The following is a 17,117-nucleotide window of genomic DNA, read 5'->3' as shown; positions in this document are numbered from 1 at the left end:
ACACCAGATGTACTGATGGCCTATCTCCTTTCTTGAGGCCCTGAAATGTCAGGACAGTACAAATACCCCCCAAATGACCCCTTTTTGTAAAGTAGACAGTCCAAGGTATTTAGTAAGAGGCATGGTGAGTTTTTTGAAGTTATAATTTTTTCCCACAATTCTTGGGAAAATGAAGAAAAAAATGTTTTTTTCTTTTTTTTCCCAAAACGTTGTCAATTTATAAGCTATTTCTAACACATAGCAGGTACACAGCAAAAATGACAGCCCAAAATTGATTCTGCTACTCCTTCTGAGTATGGTGATACCACATGTGTGAGACTTTTACACAGCCTGGCCACAAAAAGAGACTCCACGTCCAAGTAGCACCATAAGGCGTTTTAGGAGCATAAATACACATAAAACTTTTTTACTACCTATCACACTTTTCAAGGCCCTAGAGCACCAATACAATGGAAAAGTCCACAAAATGACCCCATTTTGGAAAGCAAACACTCCAACGTATATTCTATGAGGCATTATGGGTCCTTTGAACATGTCATTTTTTTCCACAAGTTTTTGGAAAATGTGGGAAAAAAATAAAAACTTTTTTTTTTTACACAAAGTTGTCAATTTATAGGATATTCCTAACACATAGCATGTACATAGCAAAAATGACACCCCAAAATACATTCTGCCACTCCTCCTGAGTATGGTAATACCACATGTGTGAGACTATTTCACAGCCTAGCCATATAGAGGGGCCCAACATCCAAGGAGCATCATCATGCATCCTAGCCACTTGCCTAGGCCTATTTTTGACATTTGGTGATTACAAGCTAAAATCAGTTGTTTTTGCTAGAAAACTACTTAGAACCCCAAAACATTATATATTTTTTTTAGCAGAGACCCTAGAGAATAAAATGGAGATTATTGCAATATTTTTTATCACACCGTATTTGCGCAGCGGTCTTCCAAACGCAATTTTGGAAAAAAATCACTTTTTTGAATTAAAAAATAAGACACCAGTAAAGTTAGCCCAATTGTTTTCCATAATGTGAAAGATAATGTTACGCCGAGTAAATAGATACCCAACATGTCATGCTTCAAAATTGCGCACGCTCACAGAATGGTGACAAACTTTGGTACTTAAAAATCCCCATAGGCGACACTTTAAAAATTTCTACAGGTTGCTATCTTAGAGTTACAGAGGAGGTCTAGGACTCAAATTATTGCTCTTGCTCTAACGATCGCGACAATTCCTCACATGTGTAGTTTGAACACTGTTTACATATGTGGGCGGGGTTTCCGTATGTGTTCGCTTCTGCGCGCGAGCTCACGGGGACAGGGCACTTTAATTTATTCATTTATTTTTTTTTTACTATTTATTTTATTTATTATTTTTATTTTTACACTGTTTTTTTTAAAAAAAAAATTGATCATTTTTATTTCTATTACAAGAAATGTAAACATTACTTGTAATAGAAAAAGGCACGACAGGACCTCTTTTTTGTGAGATCTGGCGTCGAAAAGTCCTCAGATCTCACAAGTACACTAAAAGATAGAAAAAATAAAAAAATAAAATAAAAAAAAAATTAACCACTTTACCTCCGCCCACAGTAATATTACTGCGGCAGAGTGGCTCGTTATCGTCTGACGACGTAGTACTACGTCATCAGACACTCCCCCTTCTGGGTGGCGCTTGCGCGCCGCCGGAGGCTCGCTCCCGCTGTTTTTATTCACAGCGGGAGTCGGGCCAGGGGAGGAGCAGCGGCGATGGGAGGAGCACCAGGGAGGAGCACCAGGCATACATTAACCCCTCCCTCTCCAATAAAATTAACCCCTTCCCTGCCAGTGTCATTTTTACAGTAACAGTGCATATATATAACACTGATTACTGCAGTAATGTCACTGGTACCCCCAAAAGTGTCAAAAATGTCAGTCAAGGGTCCGATCTGTCCGCCGCAATGTCGCAGTCCCGCAAAAAAAATCGCAGATCGCCGCCATTACGCGTTAAAAAAAAAACACCAAAAATGACAGAAATCTTTCCCTTTGTTAGTAAATGCAATAACTTTTGCGCAAACCAATCAAAATACGCTTATTGTGATTTTTTTTTACCAAACATATGTAGCAGAAAACAAATTGGCCAAAAATTTTTAAAAAAATTGGTTTTTACATCTTTTTTGGGGGGAATTTCATATAAAAAAATGTTAAAAATATTGTTATTTTTTCAAAATAAACGCTCTTTTTTTGTTTATAGCGCAAAAAGTAAAAATTGCACAGGTGATCAAATACCACCAAAAGAAAGCTCTGTTTGTGGGAAAAAAAGGACGTAAATTTTGTTTGGGTACGGCGTTGCACGACCGCGCAATTGTCAGTTGAAGTCGCACAGTGCCGAATCGCAAAAAGTGGCCTGGACGGAAGACAGCAAAATCCTCCGGTGGTAAAGTGGTTAAATAAAATAAAAAAAAAAAAAGGACCTTTAATCTGGTTGCTAGGCAACGACGTTTGCCGTAGCTCCGGTCCTCCAAGACCATAGAGTCGAGTGAGGGCAAGCTTGCCCTCACTCGACATCCTGTCTGTGAGGATCCGGGACCGGATCGTTTTCCCCGCTGCCGGCGGGTCCGGTAAGCGGGGAAAAGGACCAGAATGCGGCGGGAGGGGGGGGGCACCTCTTCCGCCACCCCAGAAGGGTGATCCCGCAGCGAATCTGCCACTGGGACCACCCTTATCGGAAAGCCAACCGTCCACCGTTTAGAAAAATACCAGGGTTATGGCAGCTATCTGCTGCCATAACACCGGTATTTAGGTTTAAACGGAGGACGTATATAAGCCTTTTTGGACTTAGACATGGTGGCTGTATGAAGGGTGACAGGTACTCGGGTTCTTTGCTGGGCAGGTGACAGGTACTCTGGTACTGATGAGCAAGTGGCAGGTACTCGAGTACTCCGATAGGCAGGTGACAGGTACTCGGGTACTCTTATGGGCAGATGACAGGCAGGTGATAGGTACTGATGAGTAGTACTGATACTGATAGGTGATACTGATACTGTACTGATGGGTACGGATGATCAGTACTGATACTGATAGGTGATAGGTACTGATGAGTACTGATGAGTAGTGATGGGTACTGATGAGCAGGTGGCAAGTACTCGGGTACTTCAGGTGTCAGGTACTCTGATGAGCAGGTGGAAGGTACTCGGGTACTCTGATGGGTAGGTGACAGGTACTCGGGTACTCTGATGGGTAGGTGACAGGTACTCGGGTACTCCGATGACGGGTACTCCGGTGACGGGTACTCAAAGTACCAGAGTACCTGTCATCAGAGTACCCGAGTACCTGTCATCAGAGTACCCGAGTACCCGTCATCAGAGTACCCGAGTACCTGTCATCAGAGTACCCGAATACCCATCATCAGAGTACCCGAGTACCTGTCAGCAGCCCATCAGAGTACCCGAGTACCTGTCATCAGCCCATCAGAGTACCCGAGTACCTGTCATCAGCCCATCAGAGTACCCGAGTACCTGTCATCAGAGTACCTTTGTACTTTGATGGGCTAGTGACAGGTGCTTTTTATTGGGGGGGGGGCAATCAGTGTGTTTGGGGTGCACTGTACTTGGTAACTAGCTGTTACCACAATCTCCTCCTCACACAGTATCAGTGTGTGAGGAGGAGAACACGGTGACAGCTAGTTACCGTGTTCTCTGTTGACATTTGTGACCGGCTGTGGACACAGCCGGTCACGTGGTAAAAAGCCAATTTCATTGGCTCTTTACCTAGATCAGGGATGGGCTCTGTCCGAGGGACGAGCCTCGTCCACGATCGCCGCGCTGCGCGCCCCCTGGGGGCGCGCATTGAGGAAGGAACGAGCGGTTTCCGCTGGAGCCGCTCATGTGATCGGCTGTGATTGACACAGCCGATCACGTGGTAAACAGCAAACTCTCTCCAGAAGTTCAGTGAGGATCTCTGAATGATCCAATGTTGACCTAAATGACTAATGATGATAAATAGAATCCACCTGTGTGTAATCAAGTCTCCGTATAAATGCACCTGCACTGTGATAGTCTCAGAGGTCCGTTTAAAGCGCAGAGAGCATCATGAAGAACAAGGAACACACCAGGCAGGTCCGAGATACTGTTGTGGAGAAGTTTAAAGCCGGATTTGGATACAAAAAGATTTCCCAAGCTTTAAACATCCCAAGGAGCACTGTGCAAGCGATAATATTGAAATGGAAGGAGTATCAGACCACTGCAAATCTACGAAGACCTGGCCGTCCCTCTAAACTTTCAGCTCATACAAGGAGAAGACTGATCAGAGATGCAGTCAAGAGGCCCATTATCACTCTGGATGAACTGCAGAGATCTGCAGCTGAGGTGGGAGACTCTGTCCATAGGACAACAATCAGTCGTATACTGCACAAATCTGGCCTTTATGGAAGAGTGGCAAGAAGAAAGCCATTTCTTAAAGATATCCATAAAAAGTGTTGTTTAAAGTTTGCCACAAGCCACCTGGGAGACACACCAAACATGTGGAAGAAGGTGCTCTGGTCAGATGAAACCAAAATCGAACTTTTTGGCAACAATGTAAAATATTATGTTTGGCGTAAAAGCAACACAGCTCATTACCCTGAACACACCATCCCCACTGTCAAACATGGTGGTGGCAGCATCATGGTTTGGGCCTGCTTTTCTTCAGCAGGGACAGGGAAGATGGTTAAAATTGATGGGAAGATGGATGGAGCCAAATACAGGACCATTCTGCAAGAAAACCTGATGGAGTCTGCAAAAGACCTAAGACTGGGATGGAGATTTGTCTTCCAACAAGACAATGATCCAAAACATAAAGCAAAATCTACAATGGAATGGTTCACAAATAAACATATCCAGGTGTTAGAATGGCTAAGTCAAAGTCCAGACCTGAATCCAATCGAGAATCTGTGGAAAGAACTGAAAACTGCTGTTCACAAACCTCACTGAGCTCGAGCTGTTTTGCAAGGAGGAATGGGCAAAAATTTCAGTCTCTCGATGTGCAAAACTGATAGAGACATACCCCAAGCGACTTACAGCTGTAATCGCAGCAAAAGGTGGCGCTACAAAGTATTAACTTAAAGGGGCCGAATAACTTTGCATGCCCAATTTTTCAGTTTTTTATTTGTTAAAAAAGTTTGAAATATCCAATAAATTTCGTTCCACTTCATGATTGTGTGCCACTTGTTGTTGATTCTTCAAAAAAAAATGACAGTTTTATATCTTTATGTTTGAAGCCTTAAATGTGGCAAAAGTTCGAAAAGTTCAAGGGGGCAGAATACTTCGCAATGCACTGTAGATTGTGGAAAGGTCTCGAGCAGGGGAACTTTAATTACATTGTATGAAATCTTTAACCTTCTTATTGCAGACACCCCCCAGGCACCCTCTATTAGACTGACACCTTCATACACTGTGTATACTAAAGAGGAATCTTTCACTTTGACCTGCTCACCACCAATTGGTATATCAGCAAAAGGAATACAGATTTACCAAGAAAAGAGGAAAATTCATGAAGGGGATCCATTGCACAGTGATTATACAATATCTACGTCCTCGAAAAATGCTTCTGGGAAATATGCATGTAAATATTGGGTGGAAATAAATGGACGGAACATCAGCTCATCAGAGAGTGACAATGTGACAGTCATTGTAACAGGTGGGAAATTATTAACACAACTTGAATTCAGCAAGGTTTGTTTCTAATATGGTTTCATATTTATACAGATGTGGTAGAATAGGGATGTGGTACAGTGGAAGTCTACTTATATGGATTTAAGGTTTTTTTCTATTTCACAATTTTAATGATAGGCAAAGATTAACTACTTGCCTACTGGACACTTTTACCCCCTTACTGCCCAGGCCAATTTTCAGCACTGTTTTGAGAGAAAAAAAACTTTTTTTATAGTTTGTTATAAAATTTGCCAAACAGGTAATTTTTCTCCTTCAATGATGGGCACTGATGAGGCTGCACTGATGGGCACTGATAGGTGACCCTGATGGGCACTGATGAGGCGGCACTGGGGGGCACTGATGAGGAGGTACTGATGAGGCTGCTCTGATAGATGACACTGATGGGCACTGATAGGTGGCACTGATGACCTCTGACAGGCTGCATTGAAGGGCACTGATAGGGAGCACTGATAGGCAGTACATATAGGCGGCACTGATGGGCACTGATAGGCGGCACTGATGGGCACTGATAGGCACTGGTAGGCGGCATTGATAGGCAGAACTGATACGGGACACTGATGATGAGGCATTGATGGGCACTAATATGTGGCACTGGTGGGCACTGATTGGCAGCACTGGTGGGCACTGATTAGCAGCACTGGTGGGCACTGTTGGGAACAATGTCCCTGTAACAGAAGCTGGCTTATATTTACATCCTGTGATCAGCTGTCAATGGCTGACAGCTGATCATGTGGTAAAGGGCCGCTGTGATTGGCCCTTTACCCCGATTTGTGATCAGCCGAGTCCAAAGGACTCAACAATCACAGGGCGTGCCGCCCACACGGGTTGTCCATGTATGCCCTCCCGGCATTGTAAGCCTGTGCTGTAGTGCCTTTCGGCTATACCAGGAATTGGTTAAAGGAAATCTATGGTTGCAGCATACATTTTTATTTTATAACATCAGCATTGTAACAGCATTACAAGGAATAGATATATTTGATAATCCAATTGAAATTTACTTGAAAATCTCCTTTCATGTTGTGAATGCTGCTGCTTTGCTGGCTGTCTCTTTCCACAACTTCCTGGGTTCTAAAGCATTGCGCCAGTGATCAGCAGATTGCTGGTGCCATGCAGGTCTCCTGCAGAACTCTTAGTGTATCTGTTCGCCCATACATTGTTATGCTTTAAGCTTTGGCAAAAAACCCTGGAAGCTGATTGGTTATAATGCACTGCTGCGCCAGATTCTGTGTGCACCAATTTTAGTAAATCTCTCCCAATGGGTCAACACAATGACAATACAGTGCAGTTAGCTCAGATACCCTTTAACTCCTACCAGCCCAGGCCAATTCTGACATTTCTCTCCTACGTGTAAAAATAATTTTTTTTTGCTAGAAAAATTACTCAGTACCCCCAAACCATTTGTGTGTGTGTATATATATATATATATATATATATATATATATACATACAGTATCTCACAAAAGTGAGTACACCCCTCACATTTTTGTAAATATTTTATTATATTTTGTCATGTGACAACGCCGAAGAAATAACCCTTTGCTACAATGTAAAGTAGTGAGTGTACAGCTTGTATAACAGTGTAAATTTGCTGTCCCCTCAAAATAACTCAACACACAGCCATTAATGCCTAAGCCGCTTGCAATAAAAGTGAGTACACCCCTCAGTGAAAATGTCCAAAATAGGCCCATAGTTTCAATATTTTGTGTGGCCACCATTATTTTCCAGCACTGCCTTAACCCTTTTGGGCATGGAGTTCACCGGAGCTTCACAGGTTGCCACTAGAGTCCTCTTCCACTCCTCCATGATGACATCACAGAGCTGGTGGATGTTAGAGACCTTGCGCTCCTCCACCTTCTGTTTGAAGATGCCCACAGATGTTCTATAGGGTTTAGGTCTGGAGACATGCTTGACCAGTCCATCACCTTTACCCTCAGCTTCTTTAGCAAGGCAGTGGTCATCTTGGAGGTGTGTTTGAGGTCGTTATCATGTTGGAATACTGCCCTGCGGCCCTGTCTCCGAAGGGAGGGGATCATGTTCTGCTTCAGTATATTACAATACATGTTGGCATTCATGGTTCCCTCAATGAACTGTAGCTCCCTAGGGTCGGCCGTACTCATGCAGCCCCAGATCATGACACTCCCACCATCAAGCTTGACTGTAGGCAAGACATACTTGTCTTCGTGCTCCTCTCCTGGTTGCAGCCACACACCCTTGACACCATCTGAACCAAATAAGTTTATCTTGGTCTCATCAGACCACAGGACATGGTGCCTGTAATCCATGTCCTTAGTCTGCTTGTCTTCAGCAAACTGTTTGCGGACTTTCTTGTGCATCATCTTTAGAAGAGGCTTCCTTCTGGGACAACAGCCATGCAGACCAATTTGATGCAGTGTGCGGCATATGGTCTGAGCACTGACAGGCTGAACCCCCACCCCTTCAAACTCTGCAGCAATGCTGGCAGCACTCATATGTCTATTTCCCAAAGACAATCTCTGAATATGACGCTGAGCACGAGCACTCAACTTCTTTGGTCGACCATGGCGAGGCCTGTTCTGAGTGGAACCTGTCCTGTTAAACCGCTGTATAGTCTTGGCCACTGTGCTGAAACTCAGTTTTAAGGTCTTGGCAATCTTCTTATAGCCTAGGCCATCTTTATGTAGAGCAACAATTCTTTTTTCAGATCCTCAGAGAGTTCTTTGCCATGAGGTGCCACGTTGAACTTCCAGTGACCAGTATGAGAGAGTGAGAGCGATAACACCACATTTAACACACTTGCTCCCCATTCACATCTGAGACCTTGTAACACTAACGAGTCACATGACACCGAGGAGGGAAAATAGCTAATTGGGCCCAATTTGGACATGTTCACTTAGGGGTGTACTCACTTTTGTTGCCAGTGGTTTAGACATTAATGGTTGTGTGTTGAGTTATTTTGAGGGGACATCAAATTTACACAGTTATACGAGCTGTACACTCACAACTTTAAATTGTAGCAAAGTGTAATTTCTTCAGTGTTGTCACATGAAAAGATACAATAAAATATTTATAAAAATGTGAGGGGTGTACTCACATTTGTGAGATACTGTATATATTTTATATATATGTATATATGTATATATACATATATATATATTTTTTTTTTTTTGCAGCGGAGATTTAAAAAAAAAAAAAAAAAAAAAAACATAGGTATTGCAATCATTTATGTCACAATTATTTTGGAAAAAATACATTTTAATGAATTTTAATGAAAAAACACAAGATATAACCCTTTTTTTTTTTTTAAATCTATATAGGAGAATTATTTATAATCTAATGAACAGTAATTAAGGTTGCTCTGTAACACAATATTCTATATTAATTATACATCTTAAATTAAAGCTAACAATTGTTCTTCTATGGTCTATACTGACAATATGTAATTTTCCAGCAGAATAAATTGTCTTTATAAGAATGCTTTTAACGGATCTTACACTCACTATGCAGTGCTAGGTGCTGGCAAGGACCATTGGCATGGCAAGTACTGTTACAGGGGACAGTAGACAGTCCAACCCAGAGCCAAGCCAGAATTTACACACTGATTGTGGAAAGGCCTCCAGCAGGGGAACTTTAATTACATTGTATGAAATCTTTAACCTTCTTATTGCAGAGAGCCCCCAGGCACCCTCTATTAGACTGACACCTCCATACACTGTGTATACTAAAGAGGAATCTTTCACTTTGACCTGCTCACCACCAATTGGTATATCAGCAAAAGGAATACAGATTTACCAGGAAAAGAAGAAAATTCTTGAAGGGGATCCATTGCACAGTGATTATACAATATCTGCGTCCTCGGAAAATGCTTCTGGGAAATATGCATGTAAATATTGGGTAAAAATGAATGGACGGAACATCAGCTCATCAGAGAGTGACTATGTGACAGTCAGTGTAACAGGTGGGCAATTATTAACACAACTTGAATTCAGCAAGGCTTGTTTCTAATATGGTTTCATATTTACACAGATGTGGTAGAATAGGGATGTGGTACAGTGGAAGTCTAATTATATGGATTTAAGGTTTGTTTCTACGTTAGTTTTACTGATAGGCAAAGATTAACCACTTGCCTACTGAACACTTTTACCCCCTTCCTGCCCAGGCAAGTTTTCAGCTTTTAGCAGTGTCGCACTTTGAATGCGATCAAGCAACAATGTACCCAAACAAGTTTCTATAATTTTTTTTCACACAAATAGAGCTTTCTTTTCGCGGTATTTAACCACTACTGGGTTTTTTTATTTATTTTTGCTAAACAAACAACAAAAGCCAACATTTTTGAAAAAAAAAAAAAAATTTTCACAGTTTGTTAAATTTTTTTGCAAACAGGTAATTTTTCAACTGCACTGATGTGCGCTGATGAGGCGGCACTGATGGGCACTGATAGGTGGTGCTGATGGGCACTGATAGGCAGCACTGATAGGCACTGATGAGGCGGTACTGGTGGACACTAATAGATGGCACTGATAGGTGACACTGATGATGAGGCATTGATGGGCACTGATTAGCAACACTGGTGGGCACTGTTGAAACCAATGTCCCTGTAACAGAAGCCAGTTATTGGCTTTATTATTCTCTCCTCACAGAAAGAAAAGCTGATAACTTGCTTGTGTTTACATCCTGTGATCAGCTGTCATTGGCTGACAGCTGATCACGCGGCAAAGGGCCACTGTGATTGGCCCGTTACCCCAATCTTTGATCAGCCGAGTCTGAAGGACTCAGTGATCCCAGAGCGTGCCGCCCACTCACCATCACAAGAGGACGTGCGCGTACACCCTCCGGGCAATGTAAGCCCGCTCTGTAGCCGTCTTTCGGCTATAGCGTGGGAAGGAAGTGGTTAAGGAAATCTATGGTCACAGCAGATGATTCCATTCATTATGCAGTGCTAGGTGCTGGCAAGGACAATTGGGATGCCCCACTAGTGTTATGGGAGACAGTAACCAGTACAGCCCAGAGCCAAGCCAGAATTTAACACGGATTGTGGAAAGGCCTCCAGCAGGGGAACTTTAATTACATTGTATGAAATCTTTAACCTTCTTATTGCAGAGACCCCCCAAGCACCCTCTATTACACTGACACCTTCATACACTGTGTATACTAAAGAGGAATCTTTCACTTTAACCTGCTCACCACCAATTGGTATATCAGCAAAAGGAATACAGATTTACCAGGAAAAGAAGAAAATTCATGAAGGGGATCCATTGCTCAGTGATTATACAATATCTGCGTCCTCGGAAAATGCTTCTGGGAAATATGCATGTAAATATTGGGTGGAAATAAATGGACGGAACATCAGCTCATCAGAGAGTGACTATGTGACAGTCAGTGTAACAGGTGGGAAATTATTAACACAACTTGAATTAAACAAGGCTTGTTTCTAATATGGTTTCATATTCATACTGATGTGGTAGAATAGGGATGTGGTATGGTGGAAGTCTAATTATATGGATTTAAGGTTTGTTTCTGCTTTACAATTTTACTGATAGGCAAAGATTAATCACTTGCCTACTGGACACTTTTATCCCCTTCCTGCCCAGGCCAATTTTCAGCTTTCAGTGCTGTCGCACTTTGAATGACAACTGCGTGGTCATGCAACAATGTACCCAAACAAATGTTTAACATTTTTTTTTTTTAAACAAATAGAGCTTTCTTTCAGTGGTATTTAATCACCACTGGGTTTTTTATTTTTTTCTAAACAAACAAAAAAAGTCAAACATTTTGAAAAAAAATGTTTTTCATAGTTTGTTAAAATATTTTGCAAACATATAATTTTTCGACTACACTGATGTGCGCTGATGTGGCTGCATTGATGAGGCAGCACTGATAGGTGGCACTGATGAGGCGGCACTGGTGGGCACTTATAGGCAGCAGTGATGGGCACTGATCAGAGGCGGCACTGGTGGACACCGATAGGCATCACTGATGGGCACGGGTAGGCGGCACTGATAGGCAGCACTAATAGGTGACACTGATGAGGCATTGATGGGCAATGAATGGCAGCTCTGGTGGGCACTGATTAGCAACACTGGTGGGCACTGTTGAAACCAATGTCCCTGTAACAGAAGCCAGTTATCAGCTTTCCTATTCTCTCCTCACAGAGAGAAAAGCCGATAACTGGCTTGTGTTTACATCCTGTGATCAGCTGTCATTGACTCACAGCTGATCACGTGGTAAAGGGCCACTGTGATTGGCCTTTTACCCCAATCTGTGATCAGTCGAGTCCAAAGGACTTAGTGATCACAGAGCGTGCCGCCCACGCACCTTTACGGGAGGATGTCCATGTACACCCTCCAGGCATTGTAAGCCCACTCTGTAGCCGTCTTTCGGCTATAGCGTGGGAAGGAAGTGGTTGAAGAAAATTTATGGTCACAGTAGAAGATTCCATTCATTATGCAGTGCTAGGTGCTGGCAAGGACAATTGGGATGCCCAAGTACTGTTACAGGGGACAGTAGACAGTCCAACCCAGAGCCAAGCCAGAATTTACACACTGATTGTGGAAAGGCCTCCAGCAGGGGAACTTGAATTACATTGTATGAAATCTTTAACCTTCTTATTGCAGAGACCCCCCAAGCACCCTCTATTAGACTGACACCTCCATACACTGTGTATACTAAAGAGGAATCTTTCACTTTGACCTGCTCACCACCAATTGGTATATCAGCAAAAGGAATACAGATTTACCAGGAAAAGAAGAAAATTCATGAAGGGGATCCATTGCTCAGTGATTATACAATATCTGCGTCCTCGGAAAATGCTTCTGGGAAATATGCATGCAAATATTGGGTGGAAATTAATGGACGGAACATCAGCTCATCAGAGAGTGACTATGTGACAGTCAATGTAACAGGTGGGAAATTATTAACACAACTTGAATTAAACAAGGCTTGTTTCTAATATGGTTTCATATTTATACAGATGTGGTAGAATAGGGATGTGGTACAGTGGAAGTCTACTTATATGGATTTAAGGTTTTTTTCTATTTCACAATTTTAATGATAGGCAAATATTAAAGGAAATCTATGGTCACAGCATTTTATTTTATTTTATAACATGAGATCTAAAATAGCATTACAAAGAATAGTTACTGTATATTTGACAATCCAATAGAAGCTTACCTAAAAAAATCTCCTTTCATGTTGTGAATTCCGCCTGTCAGCTGGCTGACTGTTTCCACAACTTTCCGGATCCCCTGTATGCTTTCCAGCTTCACCTCTGCTTTTTTCTTTAAAGTGAATGTAAACCCCATTCATGAAATCTGACCTGGGCACATATATCTGTAGTGTTTACCTATCTCTCTCCAAAGCCCTAACGTCCCGTGTGTCTTGCTGCTGCTCCGTTCCTCTGTTATCAGCATGATAACTTCTGACAAGTTCTCTGACACAGGAGATAAAAGCAGCTGGAAATTCCTTTTGGGGAAGGGACTTAGAGACAGATAAGCAGAGAGCTTGTCTATTCCCAGCACAGCTCTGCAAGTTTTTTTCATTCCTCTGCCTATGTGGTGTGGGGGTGTGTACCTTTCCTCCAATCAGCTCACACACAGTGTATGCCTAAATTCCTCTCCTACTAATGAAACAGGAAGAAAGATTTGTAACACGATGTGCGCTTTCTAAACAATATAGAAAGCTGAAGACAGCAGATATACATGAAAACTCACATAAGGAGATTTGTCTCATCTCTGTGTATCATCTGAGGCTGTTCACTTCACTGGATAGATGTGAGGGTTTACATCCACTTTACATAGTTACATATAGTAGTTACATAGTAGGTGAGGTTAAATAAAGACAATAGTCCATCCAGTTCAACCTGTGTAGGTGTGTGTGGCTGTAGTCATCTCACATACCCCTGAATGTTCTGATCCTTGAGATGTACGTCTAAGAGTCTTTTGAAAGCCACCATACTTCCAGCAGAAACCACCTCTTGTGGTAGAGAATTCCACAATCTTGTAGCTCTAACAGTAAAGAACCCCCCACGTTGCCTGAGGTTGAAACGCTTCTCCTCTAATCGCAATGTATGCCCTCGAGTCCTCATGCACTCTCTACGACTGAATAGCTTTTTTTCTATGTCGAGATCACCATTGAGATATTTATAAATTGCTATCATGTCCCCTCTCAGGCGTCTCTTCTGTTTATGAATAAATTGAACAAGGTTGGTCCCAGGACTGAGCCTTGGGGGACTCCGCTTACCACCTCAGACCAGTCTGAGTATGCGCTGTTTATTACCACCCTTTGGACCCGCCCTTTTAGCCAATTCTGTATCCAAGAGCAAACCCTGTGGTCGATACCTGCAGACCTTATTTTATAAATTAGGCACTTGTGGGGAACTGTATCAAATGCCTTGGCGAAATCCAGGTACACCACATCCACTGGTCTGCCCCTATCTAGCTCACAGCTCACCTCCTCGTAGAATGTTAAGAGATTGGTTTGACAAGATAGCCCATTTGTAAACCCTTGCTGATTACTGCTGATGATGTTGTTGTCTTTAGCAAACTCTACGATATAGTCCCTTATCATCCCCTCCAGAAGTTTACATACTATTGATGTCAGAGTGACAGGCCTATAATTACCCGGGACATGCCTCTGCCCTTTTTTGAATATCGGTATCACGTTAGCGTTCCTCCAATCCCCTGTTTGAGTACTCTCGGATGTACGCTATCCGGGCCTGGTGATTTGTTTGTGTTAATTTTATTCAGCCTTTTCCTGATTTCACCCTCTGTTAGCCATAGCGCCAAGTCCTGTGTAATACTACTGACCATACAGTCATGGTCAATGTACCCCTCCTTTTCCTGAGTAAAGACTGATGAGAAAAAGGCTTTCAGCACGATTGCCTTTTCAGTGTCCTCTGTAACCATCCTCCCATCTCCGTTAATTATGTGTGCAATATGCTCTGCCCTAGCTTTTTTGCTGTTGATATATTTAAAGAATTTCTTTGGGTTCTTTTTACTATCCTCCGCTATTTGTCTCTCAAAGTTGATTTTAGCCATTTTGATTTTGTATTTACTTTTCTTATTTGCCTCCTTGTATTGCTCGAAAGCCGATACTGTGCCCTCTGATTTATATTTCTTGAAGGCCATTTTTTTCCCCTTATAAGTTTTTTAACATTACGGTTTAGCCAGCCAGGTTTGGCCTTGTCTCTTCTAAATTTATTTCCCATAGGAATGCACTGCAGGATGCATTTGTTTAATATGTTCCTAAAGCATTCCCATTTTTCCTCCGTGGTCAGTGATTCCAGGGTTTGGTCCCAGTTTACCCTTTCCATTAATGAGCATAATTTTGGAAAGTTTGCCCTTCTGAAGTTTAGGGTTCTTATGTTCCCCACTTGCCTTGTTATATTGTTATTTACGCTAAATGTGACCATCCTGTGATCGCTAGAGCCCAGGTTGTCTTGGACTCCTACCTCCGAGATTAGGTCTGGGTCATTAGTAGTCAATAGATCCAGGACTGCATTTTCTCTAGTAGGAGAATCCACCAACTGTGACATGTAGTTGTCCTGTAAGGTTACCATGAATAGACGGGCCTTCTGTGAGTGTGTAGCCCCCTCTTCCCAGTCAATGTCGGGATAATTGAAGTCCCCCAATATGATGACTGATCCCAGTTTTGCCACTTTACCCAACAGTGATATAAATTCCAAATCAATACTTTAATATTTAAAGACTATGTATCCCATGGTACCTTGCTGCCTGCAAACAGTGATCCCTGTACTGACTCTGCCTCCTAAAGTGCCTCCTCTCAGCACCTCTGTAGTTCAGAAGGCAGGCTCTGTGAAATGTGTGACACAACAGTGCCCACCCACAGGACATAGTGAATAGTTGTCACAGAATACAAGGAAGTAAATGTGTGGGGATCTTCAAAAGTAAGTTTTAAACATTCAAAATCAATAGGGGTAGGCTAGAAAATTCAGAGTGGAAATTAATATATGATTTTACTTTTTGACCGTAGATACACTTTACCAAACATTTTGAATAATAAAAACTAATAACAACTTATAAAAAATAACTGATCTAGTGCACTGCAATAAAGTCTACACCCAACCTGAAAGTTAGCACCGTTCTTCAATGTTCTACTGTAAACTCTCACACCTCTCTACTATGTGGTCTTTTCCGTTGTGCAGAGCATGAGTGTGAGAGCGTGTGAACTTCCTCTGCAAAACTTGATGATCACAGTCCCTCCACCCATCCCCCAGAATGAAAAATTATCTAATTAAATGATTTTTAATAATTTGCAAGGCTTTGCAATTCATCAAAATTGTACTGTACAAAATAAATACAAAATAGTATAAAACAGACCTTTCAGAGATTTTAGAATGAAACTAATAGGCAAATGAGATGTTCTGGAAAAAACTGGGGATTGATTAAATTAATTAAAATTAGATTTACTTAAAATGTTGCAGATGGGAGGATAATCACGTTGTTTGTGGGTGTGAACGCCATAGAATGCAGTGGAAAGCAGGAGACATCTCTAATAAAATTGGAACACAGGAGACTTTTATTTGGCTACAACAATGTATGGGGGCCTGGGGCATTTTTATGAGAATAGGTACAACAATGTAACGGGGGGGGGGGGTATCTTCTTAAGAAAAAGAATACCAATATAACAGGGGTGGGGGAATTTTTTTTTAGAATAGGTACAACAGTGTGATGGGATGAGAGAGGGGGACATTTTCTGTAAATTAGGTACAACAGAGTAACGGGGGAAATTTTCTATAGAATAGGTACAACAGTGTAATGGGGGATATTTTCTGTAAAATATGTACAACAGTGTAACTGGGGGATATTTTCTATAGCATATGTACAAAAGTGTAACGGGGGGGGGGGCATTTTCTATAGAATAGGTACAACAGTGTTATGGGGTAACATTTTCTGTAGAATAGGTACAAAAAAGTAACTGGGGGGGTGCATTTTCTGTAGAATAGGTACAACAGTGTTACGGGGGAACATTTTCTGTAGAATAGGTACAACAATGTACAGTAACTGGGGGGGGGGGGTTCTCTATAGAATAGGTACAACAGTGTTACGGGGGAACATTTTCTGTAGAATAGGTACAACAATGTACAGTAACTGGGGGGGGGGGGGTTCTCTATAGAATAGGTACAACAGTGTTATGGGGTAACATTTTCTGTAGCATAGATAAAACAATGTAACTGGGGAGGGGGGCATTCTCTATAGAATAGGTACAACAGTGTAACGGGGGGACGTTTTCTACAAAATAGGTACAACGGTGTGATGGTGAGACATTTTCTATAGAATATGTACAAGAATGTAACAGGAGGGGCATTTTCTATAGAATAGGTACAACAGTGTGACGGGGGGGGGGACATTTTCTGTACAATAGGTACAAGAGTGTGACTGGGGAATATTTTCTATAGGTACAACAGTGTGATGAGGGACATTTTCTGTA

The 17,117-nt window shown here is 42.0% G+C and overlaps 1 protein-coding gene across 1 annotated transcript in view; it reads left to right on the top strand.

Moving 5' to 3' along the window:
- LOC309545393 (Fc receptor-like protein 5) overlaps positions 1-17,117 on the top strand; it is a gene marked incomplete at its 3' end in the record, with an annotated part of 153,630 nt that overhangs the window by 56,130 nt on the left and 80,383 nt on the right. Inside the window, exons 6-9 of the mRNA XM_082244573.1 lie at positions 5,371-5,658; positions 9,340-9,627; positions 10,770-11,057; positions 12,284-12,571. Of these exons, the coding sequence (XP_082100699.1) occupies positions 5,371-5,658; positions 9,340-9,627; positions 10,770-11,057; positions 12,284-12,571 (1,152 nt within the window). The remainder of the gene's footprint in view (positions 1-5,370; positions 5,659-9,339; positions 9,628-10,769; positions 11,058-12,283; positions 12,572-17,117) is intronic.

The sequence above is a fragment of the Pelophylax lessonae genome, assembly GCF_965119305.1.
Source record: "Pelophylax lessonae genome assembly, chromosome: 1".
NCBI classification, from domain to species: Eukaryota; Metazoa; Chordata; class Amphibia; order Anura; family Ranidae; genus Pelophylax; species Pelophylax lessonae.
Note: the sequence above shows the minus strand (reverse complement) of the source record. Positions and strands in the feature narration are given on the sequence as shown.